The 27,314-nt window shown below is 39.4% G+C and overlaps 1 protein-coding gene across 5 annotated transcripts in view; it reads right to left on the bottom strand.

Annotated features, from left to right (window-relative positions):
* The window catches only part of ADGRG6 (adhesion G protein-coupled receptor G6), a 139,331-nt gene that overhangs the window by 16,124 nt on the left and 95,893 nt on the right, over positions 1-27,314 (bottom strand). For 4 of the 5 annotated variants that reach the window (XM_043592479.1, XM_043592483.1, XM_043592482.1 and 1 more), the window contains 12 exons: positions 26,743-26,854; positions 25,342-25,406; positions 24,684-24,894; positions 23,279-23,450; positions 21,729-21,869; positions 19,240-19,359; positions 17,530-17,575; positions 15,786-15,892; positions 11,927-12,054; positions 10,692-10,960; positions 8,932-9,028; positions 6,064-6,347 (listed from right to left, as the gene is read on the bottom strand). In XM_043592479.1, the coding sequence (XP_043448414.1) occupies positions 6,064-6,347; positions 8,932-9,028; positions 10,692-10,960; positions 11,927-12,054; positions 15,786-15,892; positions 17,530-17,575; positions 19,240-19,359; positions 21,729-21,869; positions 23,279-23,450; positions 24,684-24,894; positions 25,342-25,406; positions 26,743-26,854 (1,752 nt within the window). The remainder of the gene's footprint in view (positions 1-6,063; positions 6,348-8,931; positions 9,029-10,691; positions 10,961-11,926; positions 12,055-15,785; positions 15,893-17,529; positions 17,576-19,239; positions 19,360-21,728; positions 21,870-23,278; positions 23,451-24,683; positions 24,895-25,341; positions 25,407-26,742; positions 26,855-27,314) is intronic. The other variant, XM_043592481.1, reaches the window with a different exon arrangement.

Below are 27,314 nucleotides of genomic sequence, written 5' to 3'. Positions count from 1 at the left end.
GAGCAAGACTGTCATCAACAAATTCTGACAAATGGCCTCAGTTAACTTTTTCTTACTCTGGATAATAAAGATCCAGAGTCACAATTAGGGGGAAGATTGCAGATGTAGGTAAGTTCAGGGATGCAGGGTAGACTCAGTGCGGGTAGTAATGAAGAGTGAATGGTATCTTAGGTCCACAGGCACAAGTGGTTCTGGAGTTTTGATGGGAAAAGCAATCAAGAATTAATCAAACCACATGTGGGCAAAAAAGGATGCATATTCTAGATAACTGATTTTCGATACGAATGGTCTAGATTACCTCTAAGTCCCCCAGCAAGCCTGAGTCCATGTCTCTGAACAGCTCATATATTCTGTTGTCACCTAGACATAGCCAGCTGGCTGCGGGGCTGGGTTTATGGCTCTCTTTGGGAACCTCCTGAATCCTGCTTTCATACTACCAAGATGCCCTTTAGAAAATTATTTCTCTGTGGCAGAAAATGCCATGCCAAAAGATGAGTAATTTATTTCCTTGCAGTGTGTAACGTCTCAGCCAACATGATGTCGTCTCAGATGTTAGGGTTTAAAGGTGGTTCCTCTATTTACCTTGGCACCGATTTCCTAATGTTGCACATATGATTACAGCACAGTTTAACAGTCAGGAGGCTCCTGACCCTTAATTTGATTTAATTTTCTTAGCTTACCAATAAGGTTAAAATAATACTAACAAATATATGTCCCTAAATTGTTTTTTTTCTGAATAAGGGTAAGAGTAAATTAGCATTTACTCATTAAACATGTAATTACTAATGGTTTTTCTCAATGGATACAGATACTCACTAGAAACTTTGAAACAAAAAACTGAAAGGGCAGTGATTTATTTTTCTTATGCTTTATCCCCTAATATGTAATATGCTATGTTATAAATACTACGTTGTCGATTCCAACTGATCTTAGGGGAGTCATGAACTCTTCTGAGCCTGTTTCTTCATCTATAAAATGGAGACAATACCCTCTTTCTTGGGTACAGACTTTCTACGCTTGTTTTAAGAATTACATCAAATCATGGATGTTGTGTGAGAGTTTTTTTGTAAGCCATAATGCAACTGTGAAAATATAAATTATTTCTGTTGCTCTGGGTATCTTCATATTTTCAAATTAATGGCAAACATTATCTCTGAGTAAACTGATAATAACCTTGTGTGTTCGCAATGGCAGCTTCTATTTTCAGAATTATAAAAGATGGGCTGATTGTGCCCAAGACCAGCAATCAATATTGTTGAATTCACATGCTTGGAAAAGGAAAATTGAAGACCAAGTTCTTGTTATGGGACTAATTTCAGATCTTGATAAACTTGCCAGGAGTGTTAAACTTCCCTGTGTGTTGAAAAAACCTAATCTAGTTGATAGTATCAAATATTTTGGTATAGTTAATGAAAAAAAACATACAGTCTGAATATTGTTTATCACTTAATTTTTTTTTTAATTTTTTGAGAGACAGAGCACAAATAGGGGAGGGGCAGACAGAGAGAAAGAGGACCCCAAGCAGGCTCTGCACTGTCAGTGCAGAGCCCAACATGGGACTCAAACTCACAAACTATGAGATGGTGACCTAAGCCTAAATCAGGAATCAGCTTCTTAACTGACTGAGCCACCCAGGCGCCCCATTGTTTATCACTTAAATTTTTTTTTAAATTTTGTTTTTGAGAGAGATGTACATGTGCAACTGGGGGAGGGACAAAGCAGAGGGAGAGGGGTAGAGAGAATCTTAAGCAGACTCCATGCCCAGTGCAGAGCCCAATGTGAGGCTTGATCTCAGGACTGTGAGATCATGATCTGAGCTGAAATCAAGAGTTGGATGCTCACCCGACTGAGCCACCCAGGAACCTCTATTGCTTTTATTATAAGCAACTATGTGCACTTATTTAATCACAGACAATAATCTAATCCTACAAGTATGTCAATATGGTTAAGGGACAGAGGTGCCCAAGGGGACTCTGGCCAAGACCTTCTCAACAATCAGGGAACTGCCTTTTACTTCTTTAAAATGAGTTACATTGTATTTCCTGAAGTGTAGGCTAATGTTCTCAGGCATGTGAATTATGATATACTTTTGTCAAACATCTGTTCCCGTTTAAATAGCAATTTGTACACCATACCATTTTCTCAAGTTGTATTCTTCAGAAAAAAATTAAAATTTCAAGTGCAGTGATCTGCCAGTTTATCTGGTGAAAGCAGCAAAGACAGTAAGAACAGATATGCAACCCCACCATGGCAAGAGAAGACACAGTTATCTTTTCATCTTAAGAGAAAAAAAATCAGTGGACTGATTAAAATATAACTTACTCAAGTGAAGAAGAAAAAATAAAAAGAACAAAGCAATGTACTGTGAAAAATTAGAAAATAATAGACTTAGGCTTAAGCTGGATTCAAGTCATGATTTCATTTGCTTATTCAAGTAGGTAAAATTTAAGCTATGACACACAGATTATAATAATTCTCTGATACCACCATTTTTGGCAGTTAAGTTGTATGGCTGTAAATGTACATAAAAAATTAAAAATTCATATAATAACAAAAATACATATTAAAACTGACCCTTAAAATAAAATATAAAAATAAAGCATGTATAACCTTTTAATATGTAGGCTATGTAAATTTATGTAAGCACCCATATGATCATACATGTATATGTGTGTTTGGGCACCCTCACATCCATACATGCATTTATTTCCAAGAGTCCTGAAAGATAAAATGGATTTTTAGCATGTTTGAACCAAAGTTTTGAAGACATACACAAAAATGGAAAGAAACCTGTTCGCCAAAGCCACTCATGTGACACAGATGCCCCGATCTGACTACAGACCCAGCTTGGACACCTGTCATTCCTGCACACAGGATCTCTAGAACACTAAAAGGTGAGGGGTCCGATTTTCAGATGTTTCATTACAAGCTACATCTGAGATTAAAATCTGTTTGGCATAAACTTAATTTTCATAATATTGTATTACACTCCACATCTTTGGCCACTGCTGAGTCTAATAACGATAGGCTTCAGTTAGCTAGAATATCGCATTAAGCAAGAAGACCACTCATCCTGACCATTCTAAAAAAATAATTTTTTTTTAAGTTTATCTATTTATTTTGAGAGAGACAGAGAGAGCACAAGTGGAGGAGGGGCGAGAGAAAGGGAGAGACAGAGAATCCCAAGCAGGCTCCGTACTGTCAGCGTGGAGGTCAATGTGGGGCTCGAACTCACAAAACCGTGAGATCGTGACCTGAGCCTAAACCAAGAGTCAGACACTTAACTGACTGAGCCACTCAGGCACCCAAGAGTTTACTTTAATGAGCAAACCAGTGATGAGTGTCCTGGGGCAGCATACTTCCAAAATTTCTCTTGACTCCGTTCATGTATTTCCAGCTCCCCCATCCCCACTGCAGTCTAAAATACTTCACTGCCTTGTCTCACCCGGACCATTGGAATAGCCTCTTCTCTGCTTGCCATACAGCCACTGCTGGGCCGTTCTAATCCCTTCTCCATAGGTTCAGCTTCATCTTTATACAATGCACATCTGATCATGTCATTCCATACCTAAAAGATTTCAAAGACTTTCCACTGGTCTTAGACAGATCAAAATATAGGGCCTTATGGTCCAGCCCCAGGCTCCCTTTTGTGTCATGCACATCACTCTGTCACTCTACAGCTCATTCTTGGTTCTCTGGTTATAGGAACTTTCTTTTAATTCCTGGGGCATACACTATAATCACTAATGATAGCAGGTTTTTTGCACACGGAGTGTCCTCCACCCGGAATCATCCCTTCTCCGTTTCTACATGCACCTCCACCTCATTCATCCCTGCCGGTCCTTCAGATTCCAGCTTAGACACCACGGCTTCTGTCATGTGCTCCCAACACCACCAGCTACATTTCATATGGTGACTATCTGATTAATGTCGGTCTTTCCTACTAGAACAGAAACTCCGTGAGACAAGTGGGATCGTGTCAAGGTTTTTGTTTGTTTGTTTTTGGTTTTGGTTTTTTTGCCGGAATAAAAAAAAAATATCAGAAAGAATAAAAAAGACAAAGTAGTTTGCCTAAGTACTACTGAGTTCACTGAATTGTTTCTCTAGACTGCCTAGGTTCTATATGCATCTTTGAATAAAGCATATACTTTCAACAACAGCCAAGCCTCCCTTAGACGGTTCAGAAAGTGACTCAAATAAAAACCATCAAGTGACTTTCTGTAGCGTCCTGACAAGTTTTTGTACAGACCTGGCCAGTAAGCAATTGTTGGTGGGCTCGTGTGCTCTGGACCACAGTGTTTTAATGTAAATTTCCTTTTCAGGAAGTGTTTTTAATGTCACTGGGATGTACAGAAATCTGTTCTGATTTTATGTAATTTTAACATCAGTCTTAAAAGTTAGCGATTCATGCAGAACTGTGACTTGACGATGGTTTAGAACATTTTTCCCTCCTGACAGGAGACCTATCCTGGGAAAAATAAAACATCCCAATTCTCATTAATGGAAACAGAGCTGAACAGACAACTGTAGCTGTTGAAGGTTACTGAAACTGCCAGGAAATTCTAAAAGCAAAAACAAGGTTGGGCTGGCAGATTAATGGGCCCGAAACATAAAACCATGGAATTTCTAATGTTAATGGACATTTCTGTCAATATTTATCTAGGCACTTTAAGTTGTATATTATAGAAGAGATTAACTAGGGGAATGCTCACTTTACAAAGCTAGATCCTAATGAAGATGTGTTCATAATGCTACCTATCCAGTTTCCATCTTTAGGAGGGGTGTTCCAGGCTGATTATTCTATTTACTAAAGATAATGAGCCCACATATTTCCTCTATTATGGGACAGTGAACCTGAATAAAATTTGCTGAACTAATGCCTCTTTATGCCAGAAGAGTCTCAGGTTGGATTTAAGCCATCTCCAAAGCTGCTCCCCCCTTTCTTCATCCAGCAATCCATTTATTCATTTAACAAACAATCACTGAGCACCTGCTTCATGACAGATTTTTGTTTTGATTTGTTTTTCAGGAGCTCACGAGCTGGTGGGAAAACTAGGAGGCAGAGCGAAGTATCGATACGATACGATAGTACGATACGAAACGGTAAACACTCCCCTGCTGGTAAATACCAGCTTTTCTTAGAACGCACCTGTAGGGGAGAAGCTGCCCAGACATCTCGTTTGGGGAGTTTGATGAGCAAGCCTGCATCCTCCCATGCTGTCCACCCTAGCTCAGATCAGCGCAGCTCTCCTTAGCCCTCCTTCCCCCCACACCTACCAGGGCATGGCCAGGTGCTGCTGGTAAGCCTGTAGTACTGCCCTACTCAAAAATCTCAGGCTTTGCCACCTCCTTCCTTTTGTAGTGTGGGCCTCACCGTGCTTCTAAACATCAGGGAGCCTATCAATGACCCAAGGGACATCCAATATCTTAATGTCACTCAGCTTTCAAAAACCATGACTTATATTTACTTAAGTTTAAACGCTGGAGTCCTCATAGAGTATACTCGGGTATGTGTTATGGAATCAGAAGCATGACAGGAAGCTCCTTGAAGGAAGCCTTTGACTTCTGTACAAAGAAGGCCATTGGCAAATGTTTGCAAAATTGTTGAACTAACTGCTCTATCTCATAAGAAAATGAGCATTTCTGAACTAGACTATTGGTATTTATTTTGAAATCCAAGGAGCCAAGGAATCAAGGTGAATTGCTCTGTCCCTGCATAGATTCTACAAGTTCTTTGGGGCCATGTTACATCTACATGGATACTAAGCGAAACTGTGAAGAAGATAACGTTGTCTGTGCCTCCCTTTACACCCCCCACTTAGTCATATAATCATGTAGATTTATTGAGCGCTTACTATCCGTCAGGCACTGTTCCAAGTGGTTGGGATACACATCACCGCAAAAAATTCAAGATCCTTTTAATGAGTGCCCTGTACCTGGGACTGTGTTCATCACCTGGAACAATGCAGTGGACACTTAGCACGGCATCAGTCCCACAGAGAAACTGCTTGCAAACACGATAACATTAGAATGCAGATATCACCAAGGTACCATATACCTTACCTTGTAATGAATTGAAGATGGAGAAGAGGTACATAAAAGGGACATTTAAGGGTCCCCAGGCAAAGAAAGCAAAACCCCACGTCATGCCCAGCAGAAACGTCAGGCTGACCACACTGCGCAAGTTCCTTAAAACCTCTTCGCGCAGGGTCCGGTTGCTTCTTTTGCCGTTTCTCCCGCAGATTTGCACCATGACCACGATGAACATGGCAACATTCAGGAAAAACATGACTCCAAAATACCCAGCACAGGTCACATAAAATATGACTGGATCCTGAATCCAACAGCTTGGAGAAGAAGAAGAAAGAAGAAAGAAAAAGATTTATTACCATGTTCTGTTTACCTAAGACTTCTCCTGGCTTAGTTTGGACTTCTGCAGATTTCACAGCTGGGCCTTTCTCGGTGTCTTTAGACAGTCATTTCATTTTCTCGGGCCGCAGTTTCTTTTTTGATGTTTACACGGTTTTTTTGTTTGTCTGGTTTTTTTTTGGGGGGGGGGGTTGTTTTAGATAGCCATCATCTTAATATCTAGTTATTTAAATCAACGGTTAAAAAAGAAAATGAAGTAGCATCTTGAATTCTGACTTTATGTGAAGACACTCTTGGCTCCCTCAAAACCATGCCTAGCCCCCCTTTCTCTTATGTGACTGCATTCCGAGAGTGGGAAATTTAAGTACTCATTTTCTCAATCGCTTTTGCACTTAAGTGGTGGCCATGTGGACATTTGTTCTACAAAAGGATATGGAAGCAAAATCTGCTACGGGATTTTTGGGAGAGCTATGCTCAATAAACTGAATTGGCAAGGCCCTCCTTTGTTCTTTCTGCTTCCAACATGAATGCAAGGTCTGGAGCTGCAGCTCTCCCTTTACATCTCTGAGGCAAAGGCCAAGGTCACTGCAGAATCGCTGGCCCTGACATTTTCAGTCATGAAACCGGTGCTGGCTGTTGCCTACTTCTACATCTCTTGTCATGTGGAAAGAGCCAGTTCCTACTTAAGACACACATGATCATGGATTCCATCACTGCTGCAGAATAATTCCTGTAAGCACAATTAGCCTAGTTGAGGCAAGACCTGATTGGAGAACTGTGATATTCCCACAGGGACGCTTCTCATGAACGGTTAAAAAGTCTACACCAATTACATCTTTATGAGATGAGGAGGAATATACTTGATATTCAGAATGGTATATATAGATCAGAAAATAGATGAAAGCAATTTATTTTTTATTTACATTTATTTATTTTGAGAGAGAGAGAAAGAAGGAGCAGTGGAAGGGTGGGGGGAAGGGGAGAGAGAGAGAGAGAGAGAGAATCCCACTAACTGTGCACAGCCCAATGTGGGGCTTGAAGTCACGAACCATGAGATCATGACCTGAGCTGACATCCAGAGTCAGATGCTTAACCGACTGAGCCATCCCAGGCACACTGAGATGAAAGTAATTTAAAAACTATACCATGTGTGTTAAATTGCTTTCATCTAGGGACCTGGGTGGCTCAGTCAGTTAAGTGTCTGATGTCAGCTCAGGTCATGAGCTCACGGTTTGTGGGTTCAAGCTCCGCATCAGGCTCTGTGCTGACAGTTCAGAGTCTGAAGCCTGCTTCAGATTCTGTGTCTCCCTCTCCCTCTCTTCCCCCATTCATGCTCTGTCTCTCTTTCTCAAAAATAAACATTAAGAAAAATTAAAAAAAAAACATACTTATATAAAGTGTCCTATGAGTAAAGTCGACAAACACCACAATCTGCAGATGCCCCCATTCCTAATTAACACTATCAAAGTTCTTAGGTGCCTCAGAAATTGGATCATTTATTTAAAGCAATTAAATTCAACTTAAAATTCTCAAGTAAATGGCTACCATTCTGGGTTATGTGTCCCACACCAGCACATTACTGCCACGAAGGCAAAGGCTATCTTGAGCAAGCTTGAATCCCAGAACCTAACGTGATTCTTGGCATAGAATAAATGCTCGATAAATGACAGCCGTTGATGGCACAGCAACTTACTAAATGTGCTTTAAAGTCCTGTGAGACTTGACTAACATACTTGCAAAATTCCCTTGTTTAGGAACTGATGCATTGACTTCTACTTTTAATATATCTTATTATAAAAATCCCTCAAATGATGCTGCTTATCTCTGGAGCTAATATTCCTTCACATACAGAAGTCCCCCCTTAGGATCCTGAAATGCCTGACCTGGATCCTTTATTTTCTGCTAGTTCTTGTGGGGTCTTTTGAGTGCTGCTTTGGAAAGATAAGAGAAAGAAGTCCATGAGGGAACGGGGCACAGATTGGACACTGACTGGATATGAACGAGTTATCCATGCATGAAATGTGCATAGAAATGTGGCCTCACAGGCCTCATCTCAGGAGTAAGCTCTTCGTGCATCAATAATTCATTCAATCAACAGATATTTATTGAGGACCTCTTATTGGCTAGATAAAGTATGAGAGAACTGCCAGACATGAACAATATGCAAATCTTGGCCTCAACGATCCCACAGTGTGAAGGGAATTTTCCAAATACAAACACTGATTTGATTTTCTTGAAGATGTGTGCGAGTTTAAGGAAAGGGAGCCTTACAGAATCTCCTCAAAGAGAATGGGTCTTCTGAGCCTAGCAGAGCATATAACAGACTTCCTTGTCAGTCTCCCAGGTGACAGAGCACAGGTCACCATGGAAAAGCAGCTCACAGGACAGGGCACCCAGCTGAACAGCTGCGAGACAACAGAGACCTCAGCTAAGGCGTGCAAATGCATTCCAACCTTCCAAAATACGAGGCTCACTACTGGCCTGGAAACTTGTACTAAACTTTAGGAAGCAAAGGATATGTACTCACCACAAACAAATTCCCAACAAGTTTTTATTACTTACAATTCATCGCCTTGTTCTTTTCCATAACTTTCTTTTCCATAGACCTCATTTTGGTTTTTGCTTGCGAGAACAATGGACACGATTAAGGCAGGCAGACCTGTTACAGAAAGACCATGACATAAGTGACTTTTCTGAAGCATCTGGAACTGTTTGATGTGACTGATAATGGCAAGGGGGAAAAAAGAAGAGAAAGAAAACCCTCCACATCACAGAAACAAATGTTTTCAAACTGACAACTTGATTCAAAACAACAATAAAATTCCCTCTTTGGTTGTTTCACACCAAACATCCAACTGTAACGGGCAACAATTAAAACCCACTCTTAAATGACAGATATTTAAGTATTCTGTTTGTCTACTGGCACTCAAGAGAGAGCCAAAATCTGGTTTATTCTGAATCCTGAAGCAAATACACATTTTCATGTATATTTCATTGGGGAAGGCCACACCACCCTAATTCCCTGAAAAATGCTTTTAGTGCCTCTGAGAATGGTGGCAGCACCTTGGAAATGTCCTATACTTCTATATCGACAGCTGCCAAAAAAAAAAAAAAAAAAGGCTCTAAATGCTTGCTCTGATAAGAGGCCAGATAAAGAAAGGAATCCATCTAGAAGATTCCAAACAGGCTAATGCTACCATCCATGCCTAGCTGAGGAATCATGTTAAGAAGTTCAAGTCAAGAATTCTGGCTAGTATTCTGGTTGCACACACAAAAATAACCTTCTCTCACTGGTTCCAAAACACGGGCATTTGTTTAGAGGGTGAGGATAGCTAGGATAGTCTGAGCTGGCCTTTATATTTTCAAACATAATGGAAAGGCACCACTGTCTGCCAGTTGCTTCTTCAGACTTGGGTGGGCTGGCGTTGGTCACAGGAAATAAGTTTGTGGTGACTCAGGAGGCTAAAGCTTTTTTCCTTTACTCCTGAATTTAGTAAAGAAGGATGGCTGCACAGTTTTTTTAAATACCATTCTGGCATTAAAAAATATATAAATAAATAAATAAAAAAGAGAGAGACAAGGGGCACCTGGGTGGCTCAGTCGGTTAAACATCTGACTTTGGCTCAGGTCATGATCTCACAGTTCATGAGTTCCAGCCCCACGTCAGGCTCTGTGCTGACAGCTCAGAGCCTGGAGCCTGCTTCAGATTCTGTGTCTTCCCCTCTCTTTATCCCTCCCCTAGTCATGCATGCATGTTCTGTCTCTCTCTCTCTTTCAAAAATAAACAAACATTAAAAAAATTAAAAATAGCCATTTGCAACTACGTGGATGGAACTGGAGGGTATTAGGTTAAGTGAAATTAGTCAGAGAAAGACAAAAATCATATGACTTCACTCATATGAGGACTTTAAGAGACACAACAGATGAACATAAGGGAAGGGAAACAAAAATAATATAAAAACACGGAGGGGGACAAAACAGAAGAAACTCATTAATATGCAGAACAAACTGAGGGTTGTTGGAGGGGTGGTGGGAGGGGGGAATGGGCTAAATGGGTCAGGGGCACTAAGGAATCTACTCCTGAAATCATTGTTGCACTAGATGCTAACTAATTTGGATATAAAATTTGAAAAATAAAAAATAAAATTAAAAAATAATTAAAAATACCATCCCTGCCTTGGGATGTGTATATCAAATCCTCATCATTCACAATTTTGAAGTTTCTTTTAGCAGCACTAGTCTTTTGAAATAGGATTTTCCTCTGAGAACCTGGCAGTTTCCGTGACAGTAAAAACAGAACCAAAACTTTTGAGGCGGCTTACCCCAGCCAATGATGCAGAACTTCAGTATGTATCGACGAATGTAAGTGTTAAATACTTTAACCAGGGCAATGTACATGTGAATTGCTTCTAGCCCCATCCAGGTAAAGGTTGCAAGAAGGAAGAAATGGAGCAGGACAGCGACAGCCATGCAAAGGCCTTCCACGTGAAACGAGGTGATCCAGCCATCCAAGAGGAAGAGGAGATTCAGGAGCAGCAGGGCTGTGCTCAGGTTCATCAAGATCTTGGAGGGATAGTCCCTTCGCAATTTCCTGCAAAGGGGAAAAAGGAAGAGGAGAACGAATAATCTTTTAAGCACAGGTGGTAAATTCATATCTTCTATAAAGCTCTGTAATAGGTTACATAGCATCATTTTGCAATGCAGCCCCACCGGGAGGAAGGGACTTGTGAGTATTTAAAGATATTTATGAGTATTTGGCAAATTATAACTTTTTTTAATATTAATTTTATTTCAAAGCTGTTTCTAAGTGTTTTCCAAATTTCCAATTAGTTTCAACAGATTGAATTTTTTTTTAACTCAAGAAAAATTCTAGTTATAACAATGAGATTTTTGTTTAAAAAAAACAATTTCCCTAAAATTTTGGGAGGCTTCTTGATTTTTAATGAAGTAGGGATCCTTTTTTTTTTTTTTTTTTTTTTTTTTTTTTAAAAAAAACAAGTTTCTGATTCAGGACTACTTTTATAAGATCTGTGAAGCACAAGTTTTCACCTTCTACCAGGTAAAAAAGCACTTTATACAATTTTTATTTATATGTTGATCAGTTCTTCCAGGTTTGGGGGCCTGGGTGGCTCAGTCTGTTAAGCTTCCAACTTCAGCTCAGGTCATGATCTCATATTTCGTGAGTTCGAGCCCCGTGTTGGGCTCTGTGCTGACAGCTCAGAGCCTGGAGCCTGCTTTGGATTCTGTGTCTCCCTCTCTCTGCCCCTCCCCTGCTCGTGCTCGGTCTCTCAAAAATAAATAAACGTCAAAAAACTTAAAAAAAAACTCTTCCAGGTTTAAGTGCATTTTTCCATAGAAATACAGTAATTATAAATCAAGGTTCTATAGCTAGAAAATTTGTGTTGCATGATATATGTTATGAGAAGCCTGTACATTAAAGTTGAACCACTCCACACGATTCAAAAAGTATGTAAGTGTCTTTAAAAACAAAGGCAATTTTCTTATTCACATTTTAGGATAGTTAAGCACTGGGTTTTGACAGATAAAAAATACTTACTCAAAAGCAACATATGTCAGCAGAGTTGCTGCTGAAAAAATGGCAGATATCCCACACCCAATATAAGTGATGAAGGTGAGAACTTTGGTGTTTGTTGCATCTATCTGTGAGGCAGTTCCTTGAAGGTCCTATATAAGACACGGGAAACAGCTGTTAAGAATCTCTTTTCATGAGAATGGTGTTTTACTAGAAAGTTCATTGCTAGCACTTACAATCTTAGCTCAATCTTAGGTGGAAAAACAGTGCAAATCAATATGGAAACTTGTGTTTATTATACTCTTACAGATCATTCTATGAAACCAAAGCATAGCATTACTGAGAGAGTTCCATGTTGCTTTCTATCATTACCTTGTAATCGAAGCTCTTTGCACACCGGGATAGCATGAAGAGCAAAACCACCGGGTTGGTCGCCCACCAGAAATTGGGGAGGAGGTCACTGCCTTGGCTAACAAATGATCAGGCCCCTTCCTCACATTTGCAGGGCTAGCGGCACAAGTACAAATGGAGGCCACCATGGCCAATGTGCGCCCTCAGCACACATTGGGTTCTTTTTGTCCAGTGCGGGGCGGGGGGGGGGGTCCAGCCAGTGGACACCAAGAGTCAGGTACCTCTGAGCTTAGTGCTGAGGATCTTAACTATGGTTATTTTAAAGCTTGGTATGTACTGGGTTAGGTAGTCTTTATTTTTTTTCATAAATGAGAAGGCATTACAAATTTTTAGTTCATAGTTACTTACTTAGTTACTTACTTACTTACTTACTTACTTACTTATTTATTTATTTATTTATTTATTTATTTATTTATTTATTTATCTAAATCTCTGTAGACCTGAAAGGGCACCGTTTAAAGTGTTAGGGGCTGTGGAATGGAAAGAATTAAACACTTCCTAGAATATTAACATGAAGTATTGATTTCACTGTGCAGAAGCAGACTTACAAATCTGGGCCTGGTAGGGAAATCTTTATTTTCCTCCTTATATAGGGAAGTGGGTTAGGGATAAATCTTGAGTTAAGACCATTCACTCAATCCTGGTTGGAAGATAAAGATACTTCCAATGTGCAGCATGTTAAAAAATGGAGTCTTCTTGGAGAAGGCCATATTCCAAACAGGATATGAAATTTGGGGTCTTAAATTATGAAAAAGAAAGTTTGTTTTAATAGGCTTTTCAGTCTATGTGTTAATTTTCTTTAATTTTCATCAAAATGTCCATAAAATTTGTTACTCACACACAAAGACTCCAGTAAGTGGTGTCTACATATGAGTATGTATATGTGACATGATGTTGTGGGATTGTTTCAGGTTTGACTGACGCAGTAAAAAACAGGTAACAGCACTTCAGTAGCTCCCAGAAATGCACAGTGGCCGAATTCAGCAGACACAGAGGCCCAGGGTCAGAAGGGGCTCACCCAGACCTTCTCTCCAAGGACTCTCTCCAAACACTGGGAGGACCTGGGATTTCCCTGGCACATGGGATGGGGTTCAAGTCGGTGCCAGCGGACTCACCAGATAGGCCACCTGATCGACATTTTGGTTACCACGGGATTTCATGAAACAGAGAGATGGTCTTGAGGAATCTTCAGGTGACTCGTCATCACCTCTTGAAAACCTATGGCCCCCATCTAGGTGAGGCAGTAGACTTGCAAGCCACGATTGAAACCACAATTTAAAGTGTAAGTTAAATATACATTTACACACAACTCTGACATTGTTTTGTACTTCTGAGAATGAAGAATATGAGAATATTTTTTCCTCTGAACTAGCCAACACGAAAATATACTAATGTGAAAAATCTTAAATCTTAAACTACAAAGAAATGTAGTAGGGGACAGTAAATCCATCATATGTTAGTAGATTAGAAGATAGAATTATGGGGCTGGGATGCATTTTTTTTTAACTTCTCATATGGTAAATGTGTCATAGGGCAATTTAGACTCTGGGAATATCTTACACAAGTTAATAAAGAGTTTGTAAATCAAGAAAGACTCTTAACAAAGTCCTGGTGGTCTGGAAAAGCTGAAAGGATGTGGGCACACTTCCAGGAAGGATAAATTCTGGAAAGTTTTTCTTCCAGCAGTTTATAATCTTATAAGAGCAGCCAAGGTGGAAAGGATAGTACTAAAAAATGCATATATTCACATATATGTAAAACTAATTATTTAATCAAATGGCAACAGAAAAAGACACAATTACAAATTCACAGTAAAATTCAAACAATAGATGAAGAAACTGACCATGAAAAGAAATGGTAAGCCAAACTTTGGTTACATATAAGTCACCACTGTAAAGTGAATTGTATTACTGTTATCTATTTAACTTATACCTACAACATACACAGTCATGCTCAAACACACATGCTCATACACACACGTACGTGCATGTACATGCACACGTACACAGTTCAAATAGTTAAATGAATTAAGCTAAAGCTTATACCTGAATGAGGATGATGCAAAGTAAGTGATTTCTAAGAGAACGTCAACTGTCAGTTTTGGAGAAAGGAGAACATGGCAGTTAAAACTGAGGGTGTTTTTTTGTTTTTATTACTCAGGGAAAACATATCATAGTTTAATTGTTCATTTTCATGCTCCGGCAGTAAAGAAAATATTTGTATTTTGGAAAAGTTAAAAAGTGATTTGCTATGATTGTCACCTTTTTAAAGGCCTTGTTTTTATCCCCCAGGTCATTTATGCAGTGGACGGTCTGGAAAATTACTTGTAGGCTTGCTATATGGCAGTGGCCATGTACATAGGCCAAGTGGGTTCGTGAGCCCAATGCCACACCCCACAGCCCCTCACCACTCCCACCCAGTCCCGTGGGAAGTGGGGGTGAGACCTAAGGGAGGGGAGAAACATAACCATTGTGATTCCAATTTAAAGAGCTTTACTGACTCAGCACACACTGCTGCCATCACCATTAAAAAATCCTTTGGTAATGATCCTTTGGAACTATACCAGATACCAGAAACAGTGGCTCTGTTAGTGTGGAGGGAATGCTCTGCACCAGAAAATTATCTCTAAGAGCACAAGTGTATCAGACATAAAGCAGAGGTGTTAAGTCTGTGGATGAAAAATTCAAATAAGTTGTTGCATATAGGGTGGCTCTCAAAAATTTGGTGGAATGAGAAAAAACATGTTAGTGTGATCTAATTTTGGTTTAAAACTGTTGGACGGGATGGCTAATGATATAAAAACGGGGCCACGGAAGAGAAGGAAGGAAGGAAGGAAGGAAAAAGAAGTATGAGGGCCTAGTGGTAAGAGACATGTCATGCCCATCAACTCTCTTGCAGGCCTGAGGTCTCCCTGTTGCCTTAGTCCCTAGTCTGTCCTAACAGGCTGTGCTCTCCAGCAGGGCTTGGGAGGCGCATGATTTTGGGTGACCGCTGGATCACCTAACCCAGTACCTGCTATAAAGTCACATTCAAAATAATGAGTGATAACGCGAGAACAATATTTTATAAAACTTTTCACAGTTCTTTTCCATGTTAGTAAAACCAACATTTTCTTCTTCTTTAAATTTTCTCTTTCTCCCTTGTTTCCTCTCTCTCCCTCCTCCTTTCCTCTCTCTGTCTCCCCGACTCTGTTTCTCTCTTAATTCAAGGGTCTCATGGTGATTTTCTGTTTCTAGGATGATTTATCATTACTGTTAATACAATAGAAAAAAAAAGGTAGGGTTCTTTTCTATAATTACTGTTACGTATTTTAAATATGTGATCTCTGCTAATTAGCAAGATTCAAGGCACAGATTACAATTATCAGGAAATAATTCCCCAAACACATCATCTAAAAAGGCTGACTTATGAAAAGAAGCATGCCTTCCCAAATTATATCATTTCAAAATGAGTTTAGAAATTCCTCCCCTACCATCAGAACTCCAAAGTGTGTGAGGTGGTTACATAAGCAGACCGTCTCGCTCTCATCTGAACCTCTGTGTGCCACACATCCTGATGTGTTCCAAAATCCAGAACCTTCTGTAAAAGGAAGTCCACAAACAGTGTGAAAATAATAGCAGGCCAGTTCCTTTTCTATAACAGACATCAGCTTCTTCAGGAAAATATGCCTCAGTCTCTTTTGCCTTAAGTTTAGCAGTAAAACAGATACTACTCTTAATTCTGCCAATACTTAGCATGATTTAGATTCCCGGAATCATGGAAGGTTAGTGCTGGGTTGGCAGGAGAGTTTATCCTTGTGGTTTGCAACTGCGTTCTACTGAAGTGCCTCTGGGGTCCTGCAAAAGTCTGATTCAAGTTTAGGTTTTAATGTATGTATTACAAAATAAACTTCCATGAAAAGAATATCCCCTTTTGAACATATTACATACAAATGAAGTCTCTGAAGATCAACATTTGTTTCTGTGCATCCGCCTCTGCTTTTGTAGACACGAGGACAGAGGTCTGCATTCTTGTAACACACTATTGCATACACAGCAACCATGCAGGGTGGCAACTTATTATAAATGCCTTTAACGTACCTTGTCTGACTTTTATGGCAGGATATAGAATATGAGCGACTCATATAATTAAAGAATATCTTAAGACTGCAAGGTGATATCATTTTTAATTATGTGTCCAGTAAATCAGGACTTACTCAAAACTGTGCAACTAGAAACCAAACAACAAAAAACTTCCCAGGTATGATAAGGCATATCAAAAACAGGGGTCTGGACACCTTCAGACTCCATTTCTACCAGGCAGCAGCCTGTACTGGGGCTGGTTTGATGTGGCCATGATAATCCCCCTGCAGATCCCCAAGGGAAGGTGACTCTTATGGGGTAGAGGTGGGAGGTTCATAGCTTGTCCTTCCCATCAAAGAGATCCCCACACCTTATACCTAGTAACTCATCTGTTACTGTTGCCTTTTTCTCTTAATTGTCCAACATCATTTTGGAAGGAGTTCATTTCTTTCAAGTTATGTGTGTGTGTGTGTGTGTGTGTGTGTGTGTGTGTAATATAACCACTTCTAAATTTATAATCCTTTAGTACGCTCTCTCTGTAATATGAGATCTGGAAGCTGGATTCTAAACTGCATGCCTCATACATATCAAATAGTCTCTTTAGAGATGTCCTTCCAAGAATGAGCTCATATCGACATTCATCAAAACATGGCAATAAGGGACGCCTGGGTGGCTCAGTGAGTTAAGTGTCCGACTCTTGATTTTTGGCTCAGGTCATGATCTCACTTTAGGTGGGGTCGAGCCCCGCACTGGGACTCTGCGCTGACAGTGAGGAACCTACTTGGGATTCTCTCTCCCCCCACGTCTCTCTGTCCCTATTCTGCTCATGCTCTTTCTAAAAATAAATAAACTTTATAAAAAGTTTTTAAAAACAGGCAATAAAAACACATAGTGTATTTTATAAATAATGGAAATCAAAGAGGTTGTTTGGTTTAAAAAAAAAAGTCAAGTTTACTTATTTCTTCTTGCAATGAGTAAAAAGTTACAGAAATTAAGGTTCACTTCCCAAGCTACCTACACTAAGATTTGCAGTCCAGTTGCCATCATACTTACATGGTGACTCACTCTGGTTAGGATGGAACGAAAGGAAATGGGGGTGTTGAACAATGTTTAAAATTCAGTTGTTCTTAAGACAGCCAATATTTTAAAACTCACCATTTTTGTTCAGATCCCAGAAGGCACAGATGGGATGAGGCACTGCCTATATTAACATAAGAATAAACATGTGAAATTGTGTTTAAAATAAGTGAAAAATCTTATGATTTGAATATGGGAAAGGAGTCAAAATGCTGAGGTTTTCGCAAAGAAATAGACCAGGTTTAGTCATGCCAATACCACCTAAGAATGGCAGGCGGTCCAGAAGGATCTCCTGTCCCGAGACACTGACTGCAAATCAACCGTAGTCCCATAAGGAAGCACGCCTTCCATTTATCTAAAGGTTACTCTATATGTCCTGTCCTAAAAAGCTTTTCTTGGCATTTATCAAATCTCTTTACATTGCAATTTCACTTCATCTCCAGAATTTTCCTTTATTATTCTAGATTATGTGCCCAGAATTAAAAGTAGGGACTCAAACAGATATTTGCACATCCATGTTCACAGCAACGTTACTCACAATGGCCACAACACGGAGGCAATCAAAGTACCCATGGGCGGATGATGTATGGATAAAAAATGTGGGAGATATATATAGAGAGAGGTATTTAGGTCTCTCTCTATATAAATATATAATGGAATATTATCCAGCTTTAAAAAGGAAGCAAATTCTGATACATGCTTCCTTAAAAATGTATGAAATGGATGAACCTTGAAAATATTATGTTAAATGAAATAAGCCAGTCACAAAAGGACAGATACTATATGATTACAATTACATGAGCTGCCTCGAGTAGTTAAATTCACAGAGATGGAGAGTAAGATGGTGGGTGTGGGGCCCAGGGGAGGGGAGCAGGGAAGCTGTTACACGAGGGTCTGCCGGTTTCAGCTGGGGACCACAGAGCAGTTCCCGAAGTGGATGGCATCATGAATGTGAAAGCACTTACAAATGGTTAAAACAGTAAATATGATTTACGCATATTTTGCCACAATAAAAAAAAATTCTTCATGGATGAAGGCACTGAAACAAGGGACGCCAAAGGGTAGAACGGCGAGGTCTCAGAGGGCCCAGTGACAAAGCAAGGCTAGTTCTTCGATGACTTAACTTCCAAGCCTGAGTCCTTATCAGCCAGCTTCCTGCCTGCCTGCTTCCTGCCTTGCCTAACAAATAGCAGAATCAAGAGAGGGACCCTCTGTAAAAGAGGGGAAAGACTGTGCCTAGCCTCACCTGGGACCAAAAGAAACCCCATATAATTTTATCGAATAAACATGATAGGAAGGGTAATGAAGCAACAACAAAAAAGCAACGTTTGCCAAGATTTCAGATAACTGCTAACCTCTCAAAAAAAATGAGTTAACTCTGCCCTCTTTCCCTTCTGCTTTCCCAGTAGCAATAATTTCTGACTTAAAAAAAAAAAAAAAACCAAAAAAAAAAAAAAACAAAACCAAACCTTAATGGCAGGATTGTGCAACTGCATCTGTATCTAATTTCTCGAAGTAATACACTGTTTGTTCCTTAAAAAGCACGGCCCTTTTTTTCACTCCTGTTCTCCCCATGTCTGAATCCTAAAGGGGATGAATCCCTCCATTTGCCACCATTTACTGTGACATTACGGCACCGCCTGATTAACCGTTCTCCCCTTTTTTGGAAAACTGCCTCGTTGAGAAAGTACCAGAATAAAATTCTTACCATGTAGAAAAAAACAAAGGCCCCACACTTCTCTGAAATGGTCTGCCTCTGTTCCACTGTTCTTTGTAGCATTTTCTTACCTGGTTTCTTGTATGTTTGATTTTAATCCGAACAGGATCCTTCAAACCCTGGATAGTAATGTTTCCAATACTGCATGCCATCACATAACTCACTAAGGTGCCTTTCTTGGTTTCTACATCCTTTTAAAGAAAACAAAAATGTATTATATCATTCAGTACACTTTTGTTTGATTTTGGTGCCCCAAAACACACAAACTGTCAGCACTTTTTACATTTAAGATCTTCAATTATAGAACATCCTGTTTATAAGATTAAATTGCTGGCTTTCCTGAAAGAGCTTTGCTATTTCCCTTATTATAATAAATACATTGAGGGAACATTATGAGCCAATGCTGTAAGGCAGTGTTCATAAAACCTCACTCTTGATTGCTGTGACTGATGTCAGCCGGTTAACATCTGAAACAATGTGAACCCAGAAATAACATAAACTCATAAAAAGCCACGAAACAATTAGACCATTTCCCTGCCCTAGAAAACTACATGAAGTTGTTTGCTGTTACAGAAGTATAAATGAAATATGGTGTGAAAAATAAAACAACAACAACAACAAAAATTAACAATTCGGATTTCACATCCATGCCGATAGCCTGATGTGTTTAGTAACTTAGAACTAAATGTAATTCTGGTGGGTGAAGGTCCCATCCAGAACTTCTACCTTCTCTGCTTGTACACTTGCCATCCTCCATAGCTTCCCCTTCAGAGACAAGGTTGTCAGGAAATCAAATCAGTGAATCCGTGCTACAGAATGACTGGGGTCAACAGTGTCTCTCTCGGCAAGATCACCTCTTATTCCTTCTTCCCTTGTGTTATTCTTGTCAAACATCCTGCATTTCTCCATTGCAGCTTATAAATCAGTTGTTTGGGAATAATTACAGGATTTCTTACATGCCAAATAAAATCTAGGCATGCAGGATACTGTATAGCGTGATCACGCTCAATAAAGTCGGCAATGGCTTGTGGATACCTTGTCTTTTATTTAAAAAATACGCATATCTTGTTCACTATGTTAGGGAAGTATCACAGAACCCTTAACATTTTTTGACTCTGCTATACATTCATATTAAAAACCAAGCATCTGTTTCCTAATGATACGTTGATGGGGAGATGCCAAGGGAGAAGGGAAAGGTAGCGTGGAGAAGGCGGACTCAAAATGAAACAGTAACAGATTCTTACAGTTCTAACCCAAATCCTTCCCACTGGGTGCAACCTCTCCTCTGAACAGAGCCCTGCTACCCGTGACTTTTTTGTGACACCTACTGCATTTCTGTTTTGTTTTTTTAAAAGTGACGTCATAAGCCTCAAGTGATTTTAACCAATGCAGTTTTATGCGTACACAACTATTAAATCCTTCAGAGTAATTAGTAATTACATTCTTAATCTACTCAAAAATTTTACATAGTTTGTTTCTAAAACCTTTAAAAAAAAAAAGTCTTGGGGCGCCTGGGTGGCGCAGTCGGTTAAGCGTCCGACTTCAGCCAGGTCACGATCTCGCGGTGTGTGGGTTCGAGCCCCGCGTCGGGCTCTGGGCTGATGGCTCAGAGCCTGGAGCCTGTTTCCGATCTGTGTCTCCCTCTCTCTCTGCCCCTCCCCTGTTCATGCTCTGTCTCTCTCTGTCTCAAAAATAAATAAAAAACGTTAAAAAAAAAAGTCTTAACATTTTAGAATTCTGGGAAATGATTTCATGGTATTCCTTTTTCTTACCTGTAACTTACACCTCCACACCTCTATACATAACAATTAGAAACAATTCTACTGGCCTTGAGACTTGGCTAGTTTCTCTTACATAGATGGCATTGTTTCATATACGCTGGTATCTTTAATTTAATAAATAACTTTGATTTTTTAAAAAGGGCCCAGTGAAACTCTCTGGATCTGGTTGTACTTTCAAAGGCAACCAGAGGTCACCAGTGTTTGCTGGCAGGGAACTTTCTAGTATCTAGAAATGATGCCAATAAAAATGACAATATGTGCTCTGCACAATGCCATTCGACTCTGGGGATGTGTGAAGGCCAAAGGCCACTTGAAATATTAATGGGAAAGCTGATTAAAGCCAAGAATGCTGCTCATTATGTAAACAGCGCTTCCTGCTGAATTAAAAAAAAAAAAGGAAACAAAAAGCAAACCTTTCCTTTGGCACACAATTTCTTTAACTCTGAAGGTCTAAATTGCTGGAGAGCATAAAATATTTAACACAAGGAATAATAAATAGTAGCTCCTCCACAAATTCCATTTCTAATTGTGCCATGCAAGTCTCAATCCAATATTTATTTAAGAAAAAAAACCCCTACATGAACACATCTGTTAAATAAGCATATGATTACCTGAAATAAAATGTTTAAATAATTATGATAAAATGTTTCATTTTTGAAGATACGATATATTAACTTTTTTAAGCCCCTTGATATATTTTCAAGGTACCCGAACTTTTATTTTGCCTTTGGAGCAAAGAAAATCAATCTGCAATTAAAAAACAATTTAATGAACCTTACCTGGAAAAGTCCAGTTTTATTGAAGAAAGTAAACTGTGCTCTTTTAACTAGTAAAGAATCTTCTTGACTTAAATTCTCAAGTAAGTTTGGAGGCAAAATTACAGAAGCCAATGGATCGGTTTGTCCACTCTCAAAATCCATCTGTGACACACAGAGATACACTGATTGACTAATGACAAATCACAGTGATAACTACCCCACATACTGAACAAGGCAGGAGAACAGCACTTGGCCAGGGCCAGGGCTCCCCTTTACCTCCACTGTAGGCACTGCCCTCCTGAATGAATGGCTACAGACAAAGGCCTGGGTCTCATCTGAGTTTTGCAAAGGTGGAAAAATGGAAGATGCACTGATTTTAACTAAGGCAAAATGAGAAGTCTACAAATCAGTTAACATTTTAAAAAATGAGTTAGAGTTACACTTAATAGATTTTGAGCTTTTCTCAAAACACGTAGTGAAATAACTACAAAAAAAAAAAAAAGATTGGAGTTAGTTTGTCTGATTGCTGAGAATAAGTATCTCTGGGTAGAGGAAGCAGCTGAAGTTTGGTGAATACTCTTGGATATCGTTTTCCCTGAACCCGCGGGTCAGACCAAAGAGTATCTTCCCGCAAATGGACATGGGATGAGACTGAGGCTGACCGAGTTTTCACCCTTAAATGTGAAACAGAATTATCCAAAAGAGCCCATACTCTCAAGAAGAATCTTGAGGAATCTTCCTTTTAACCAGATTTTAAAATATTTTATCTTGGTTTATGTCCGCAGTTGAGTAGTAGTGCATGCCCCTTAATGTGTTCTCCTATGTCAAGGATGATGTTGTGACATTTCACTTGCCCACACACACAGTAGGACCCTAACACACACACACACACACACACACACACACACACACACACACACAGTAGGAACCTGAAAAATATTTGCTAAAAGGTCGCTTCAACAGGTCAGAGAGGCTCTCCACTAATCTGGCCCAGCTTTCCGGCCCAGCCTCATCACTGCCTACCATTCCCAGGCTTCATGAACCAGTTCAGAGTTCGTTCAAAGACCAGCAGAATCAGCAATACCTGAGAAATTGTTCAGAGTGCAAACTCTGGAGATCCACCCAGGACCTACTAAATTAGAATCTCTGGGGATGGGACCCTGCAATCTGTTTTGACAAGTCCTCCAGGGGATACAATGCAGCTGGACAACCACCGCCAAAGAGAATACATGAAGCTTCTTCCCACCTGGGGCCTTAATACAGCCCTTTCTTCTGACTGAACTGATGCCCTCCCCCCACTCTCAATAGGGCAGTTCCCAGTCGTGGTTTAACCCTTCCTTCTAGTGTCACCTCTGGTAGAACATAAGCTGACCACCCTGTCACCCAGGTTCTGAAAGGACATCTCGGTGTCCAAATAACTGTGGTTACTGCTACCGACAACCTTAGCAAACATTCTGACCCACCTGCCTGCCACCCCACCACCCAAGATCTTGAAGTAGAAACTGGCAAGTGATCAGATCAGTCTTTGTTTGTCTAATTAATTAGAATTAAAGAAACCATTGGCTCATTACCTGGAAATAGGATTCATTATTGCTTGGTAGACCGATGCTAAAATTTGAAATTTCATTTGTCCCTGGGGACAGGGACGATACTCCAAGCGCCAAATTCCGAGTTGTAATATTCACACGTGATGTGCTATTTAGGTCTATCTTGAAGGCCAATTCATCAATTGTTTTTAAAGCTCTAAGGAAATGACAACACCACTCTTAAGTAACATGTTTTACAAACTTGTACACATGTGACTTGTAGGACAAAATAGAAACTAAATAAAATTGTCTTTAAATTTTCTGATCTTAACATGAATACTGACACCCCAAATCATAATAACATCAGTTAAAACACAGAATCATAGTGATGAATGCATCCTCAGGAGAAATATTATGCTTTAAGAAATACCAACAATTAAATCATCCTAAAAAGATACTGTTTTTCAACTCTTAGGCTTTTTTTCTCGTATAAAAATACCTTTTCTACTTTATAACTGAGTGAGAATCAAAGAAAATAATGTGTGAAAGCATTTCTTAAACTCTAAGACACTATAAAAAATGTTTGCTATCTTTACATAGATAAGGTAAGTTCGAAAGTACGTTGTAAAAACATAAAATTTTCATTGAAGAAATTTGTTTGAAAGGAAGGAAACAGAAGAAATATTAACACATTAAATGAAATAAATGGATGAAAACTAGTTGTGTAAAAACAGGTACAGATCACCCTGCCCTTGGCATTTTCATTCCCAAAGTACAACGATCACACAGCTACAGCATTTCTATGTCAGTCTGTAGGACAGAACTGACAGTCACCAAGTTATGCCAAATAGATGTGAGTGGATTGTTCACTAAGTGTCTCCTTTGCAAAGTGACATCAGCTAATATATATAAAGCTTATCTTGTGAATTAATTCCAGTAAACATTCTTTCAGATGAAAAATAAAATATTGATTATGTCTTCCTGCAGCTATTTATATATCTTGGCAGATGGACAATCCTAATCATTTTGTAGATTATATTTCTCAAAAAAGAAAATAGAGAACTTTGAAGTTCACTTTGTGAATTATCTTGAGAAATATAAATGGGTCTTATGGACATTTCAATTATGAAAGCTGAGGGGCACCTAGGTGGCTCAGTCAACTAAGCACCCAACTCTTGATTTCAGCTCAGGCTATGATCTCATGGGTCCGTGGGTTCGAGCCCCACATTGGGCTCCACGCTATCAGCACAGAGCCTGCTTGGGATTCTCCCTCCCTCTCTTTCTGCCCCTCTGGCAACTCACGTGCACATGTGTTTTCTCTCTCAAAAGCAAATAAACTTAAAAAATAAATAAATTATGAAAGCTGGGTACCAAGCATTCAGATAAGTGAGAAATTATATAACATGTATCCAATACATTTTACTCTCCAAAAGAATCAAAGAACACTTACTCAGAAGAAGACTCAAGCAAGTCACTGTCTGGACTGGTTAAGATATTAGAAAATATATTCATTAAAGTTGAGCCAAGCATTATATCAATGTTTTCTTCTTTATTCACAATCCTTTTGACCTGCTCTACAATGCTGGTAATATTGGCTGAGCTTAGGGTCTGCCCATCACCAGTTAAATTTAAAATCTGGTTGGCTACTTCATTTGCCTCCCCTAAAAAAAAGGCAGAAAAACAACACACAGAGTTTTGAATATTTCAGGAATCTAAAACCTATTATGATATTTCACTTCATAGTCTCAACTTTGGAGGAACCTATTTTCATATACAGTTCTAAGAGAAATGTCCCCAGAATCACAAAAAATAAGTATATACCTCCTGTTTAAAAATAATACACAACTATAAGACACTGACACAACTATCAGTTTATATTTTATGTCTTCTCTAAAACTGTCTTATTACTTTCAATCTCTGATAGAATAAACAGAACAGAAAGTTAGAAACAGGAAAAAACAGAATTTTCTACCTTAAGTGAAACAATCATTTGCTTAGCTTTTAATCACAATGGCTATGACAAAGCAGAAAAATATGTCGGAAGAGGATAAAGAGGATGAAGTCATTTCATTTTGCCTTTAAGAACTGAAGAAAAATTGCTCACTTACTTGAACAATTAGAGATGTCAGGAGGCCCCCAGTAGGCTAAAGATGTGTTGGCAAGGTCACGGTAACTATGGAACAAAACAAGATCGTTCAACTATTTGGCATAAATGACATTATAACTGACAAAATTAGTTAATAATAAGTTTTTAAATCTGCCTTGATAGCTAGGTAAATTTCATTTGAAAATAAAACTGCAATATATTGAAATAAAACTCCTACTAAGAATTCTTACTAGAAAAAAAACCAGAAGCCATGCATCCTAAAAACAAAATACTAGTGAGAGCCGACATCCTAAGCTAGAATATATCAGGTTACTGAGGTTAGAAGCATATTTGGTAACACAGGTCAGATACCTCTTTGAGAACTTTTCAGATAAAATCTGATTGATTACCCATAACTCTGTATAGCAGATTATAATCCATACTTTATAGGTGAGGAAAAAGACTTAGAGAAACCAAAGAATATTCCAGTCTCACAGCCAAGAAGAGGTACAGCTTTGTTTCAAACTAGGGTCAGTGACTCTCTGAAGACCCTTCTTTCCTCCCTAGCATGTACCAAACTCGGCAGAGGGTGCAAGGTCTGGGCACTTTCCATTTCTGAACCCCTCCACCCCTGCGAGAAAATTCTTCACTGGGGGGTGAGGTAGAGCATGAAGAACTGGGTCCAACTTGCTCTTCACGGAATCCCCTGCCACCGACCCGTCTCTGGGGTTTCTATTAAACAATTAGGGAAAATCTACACCCTGACAGTCTCCATTAGCAGCCTGCCCTCACCTGCATTCTGACTTTATTTCCCTTTATTTTTCTGCCTCCTTCCCCCTCCAAATTGTTTAAAAGTCTTAGAATTTCAGAGGTGCCCGGGTGGCGCAGTGGGTTAAGTGTCCGACTTTGGCTCAGGTCATGATCTCACAGTTCATGGGTTTAAGCCCTGCGTTGGGTTCTGTGCTAACAGTTCAGGGCCTGGAGCCTGCTTCAGAGTCTGTGTTTCCCTCTCTTTTTGCCCCTTCCTCCAGTCGCACTCTGTCTCTCTCTCTCTCAAAAAAAACATACATACATAAACATTTAAAAAAGAATTTTTTTTAAAGTCTTGGAATTTCAGCTACATGTTCCAAAGCTGTGATCAGGCGCTTTATTCATCCATATACAAGGTGCTTTGCTCTACAGACCACTCTGGTTTCCAGATCTCCCCATCTTTCTTTGGAAAAGCCTGAATCAGCCTGTTGCTTAGAGTAAAAAGCTTTTTTTGGTAACATCATCTTTGCCCTCCTTGAAGTGAATGATTTAGGTATTCACAGACTTCCCTGCCCTTTCCTATCAATATATGACACATGGGAACAACGGCACAGCACAAATGTGGAGGTGGATAATGTGGAGCTTTACTGGCAGGATTCAATAAAAGCATTACCATGTCCTTGAAGCATAAAAGCCTTGCTTCCCTGGACAAGGGAAGTTGTATACAGACGGTGGGATGAGTGGCCATTGATAGCCTTTGGGATCCTCATCGGCATAACATAAACCTATGTGAAAATAACAACCAACACAGAAAGGTTAATCTATTCTTTGAAGTGCAGAGGTGCAAGATGAGAGCAAAATGACGACATTGGGAATTAGGTATTTGTTTCACATAATACTGAAATACTAGCTTTTATGTTCAGAATTTGCAAAAATTTAGAAATTAGGAAAAAGAAACACTTAGCACATTTCAGACACAAAAATTATCCAAATCAAAGTCACACCTGTATGGGAGTAGAATCATGAAACATACATCATTATTCTAATGTAAATTATTAGCAGACAAAATTAGTAAAATAAAGGTTTATTCAAAAAATTAATACTACAAGGGCACCTGTGTGGCTCCATCAGTTGAGTGTCCAACTCTTGATTTTGACTCGGGTCATGATCTCATAGTCCCAGGATCGAGTCCCACATCGGGCTCTGTGCTGAGCAGGGAGTCTACCTGGGATTCTGTCTCTCCCT

The sequence above is a fragment of the Prionailurus bengalensis genome, chromosome B2 (genome assembly GCF_016509475.1).
Source record: "Prionailurus bengalensis isolate Pbe53 chromosome B2, Fcat_Pben_1.1_paternal_pri, whole genome shotgun sequence".
Lineage (NCBI taxonomy): Eukaryota > Metazoa > Chordata > Mammalia > Carnivora > Felidae > Prionailurus > Prionailurus bengalensis.
This window is presented reverse-complemented; position numbering and strand designations above follow the sequence as displayed.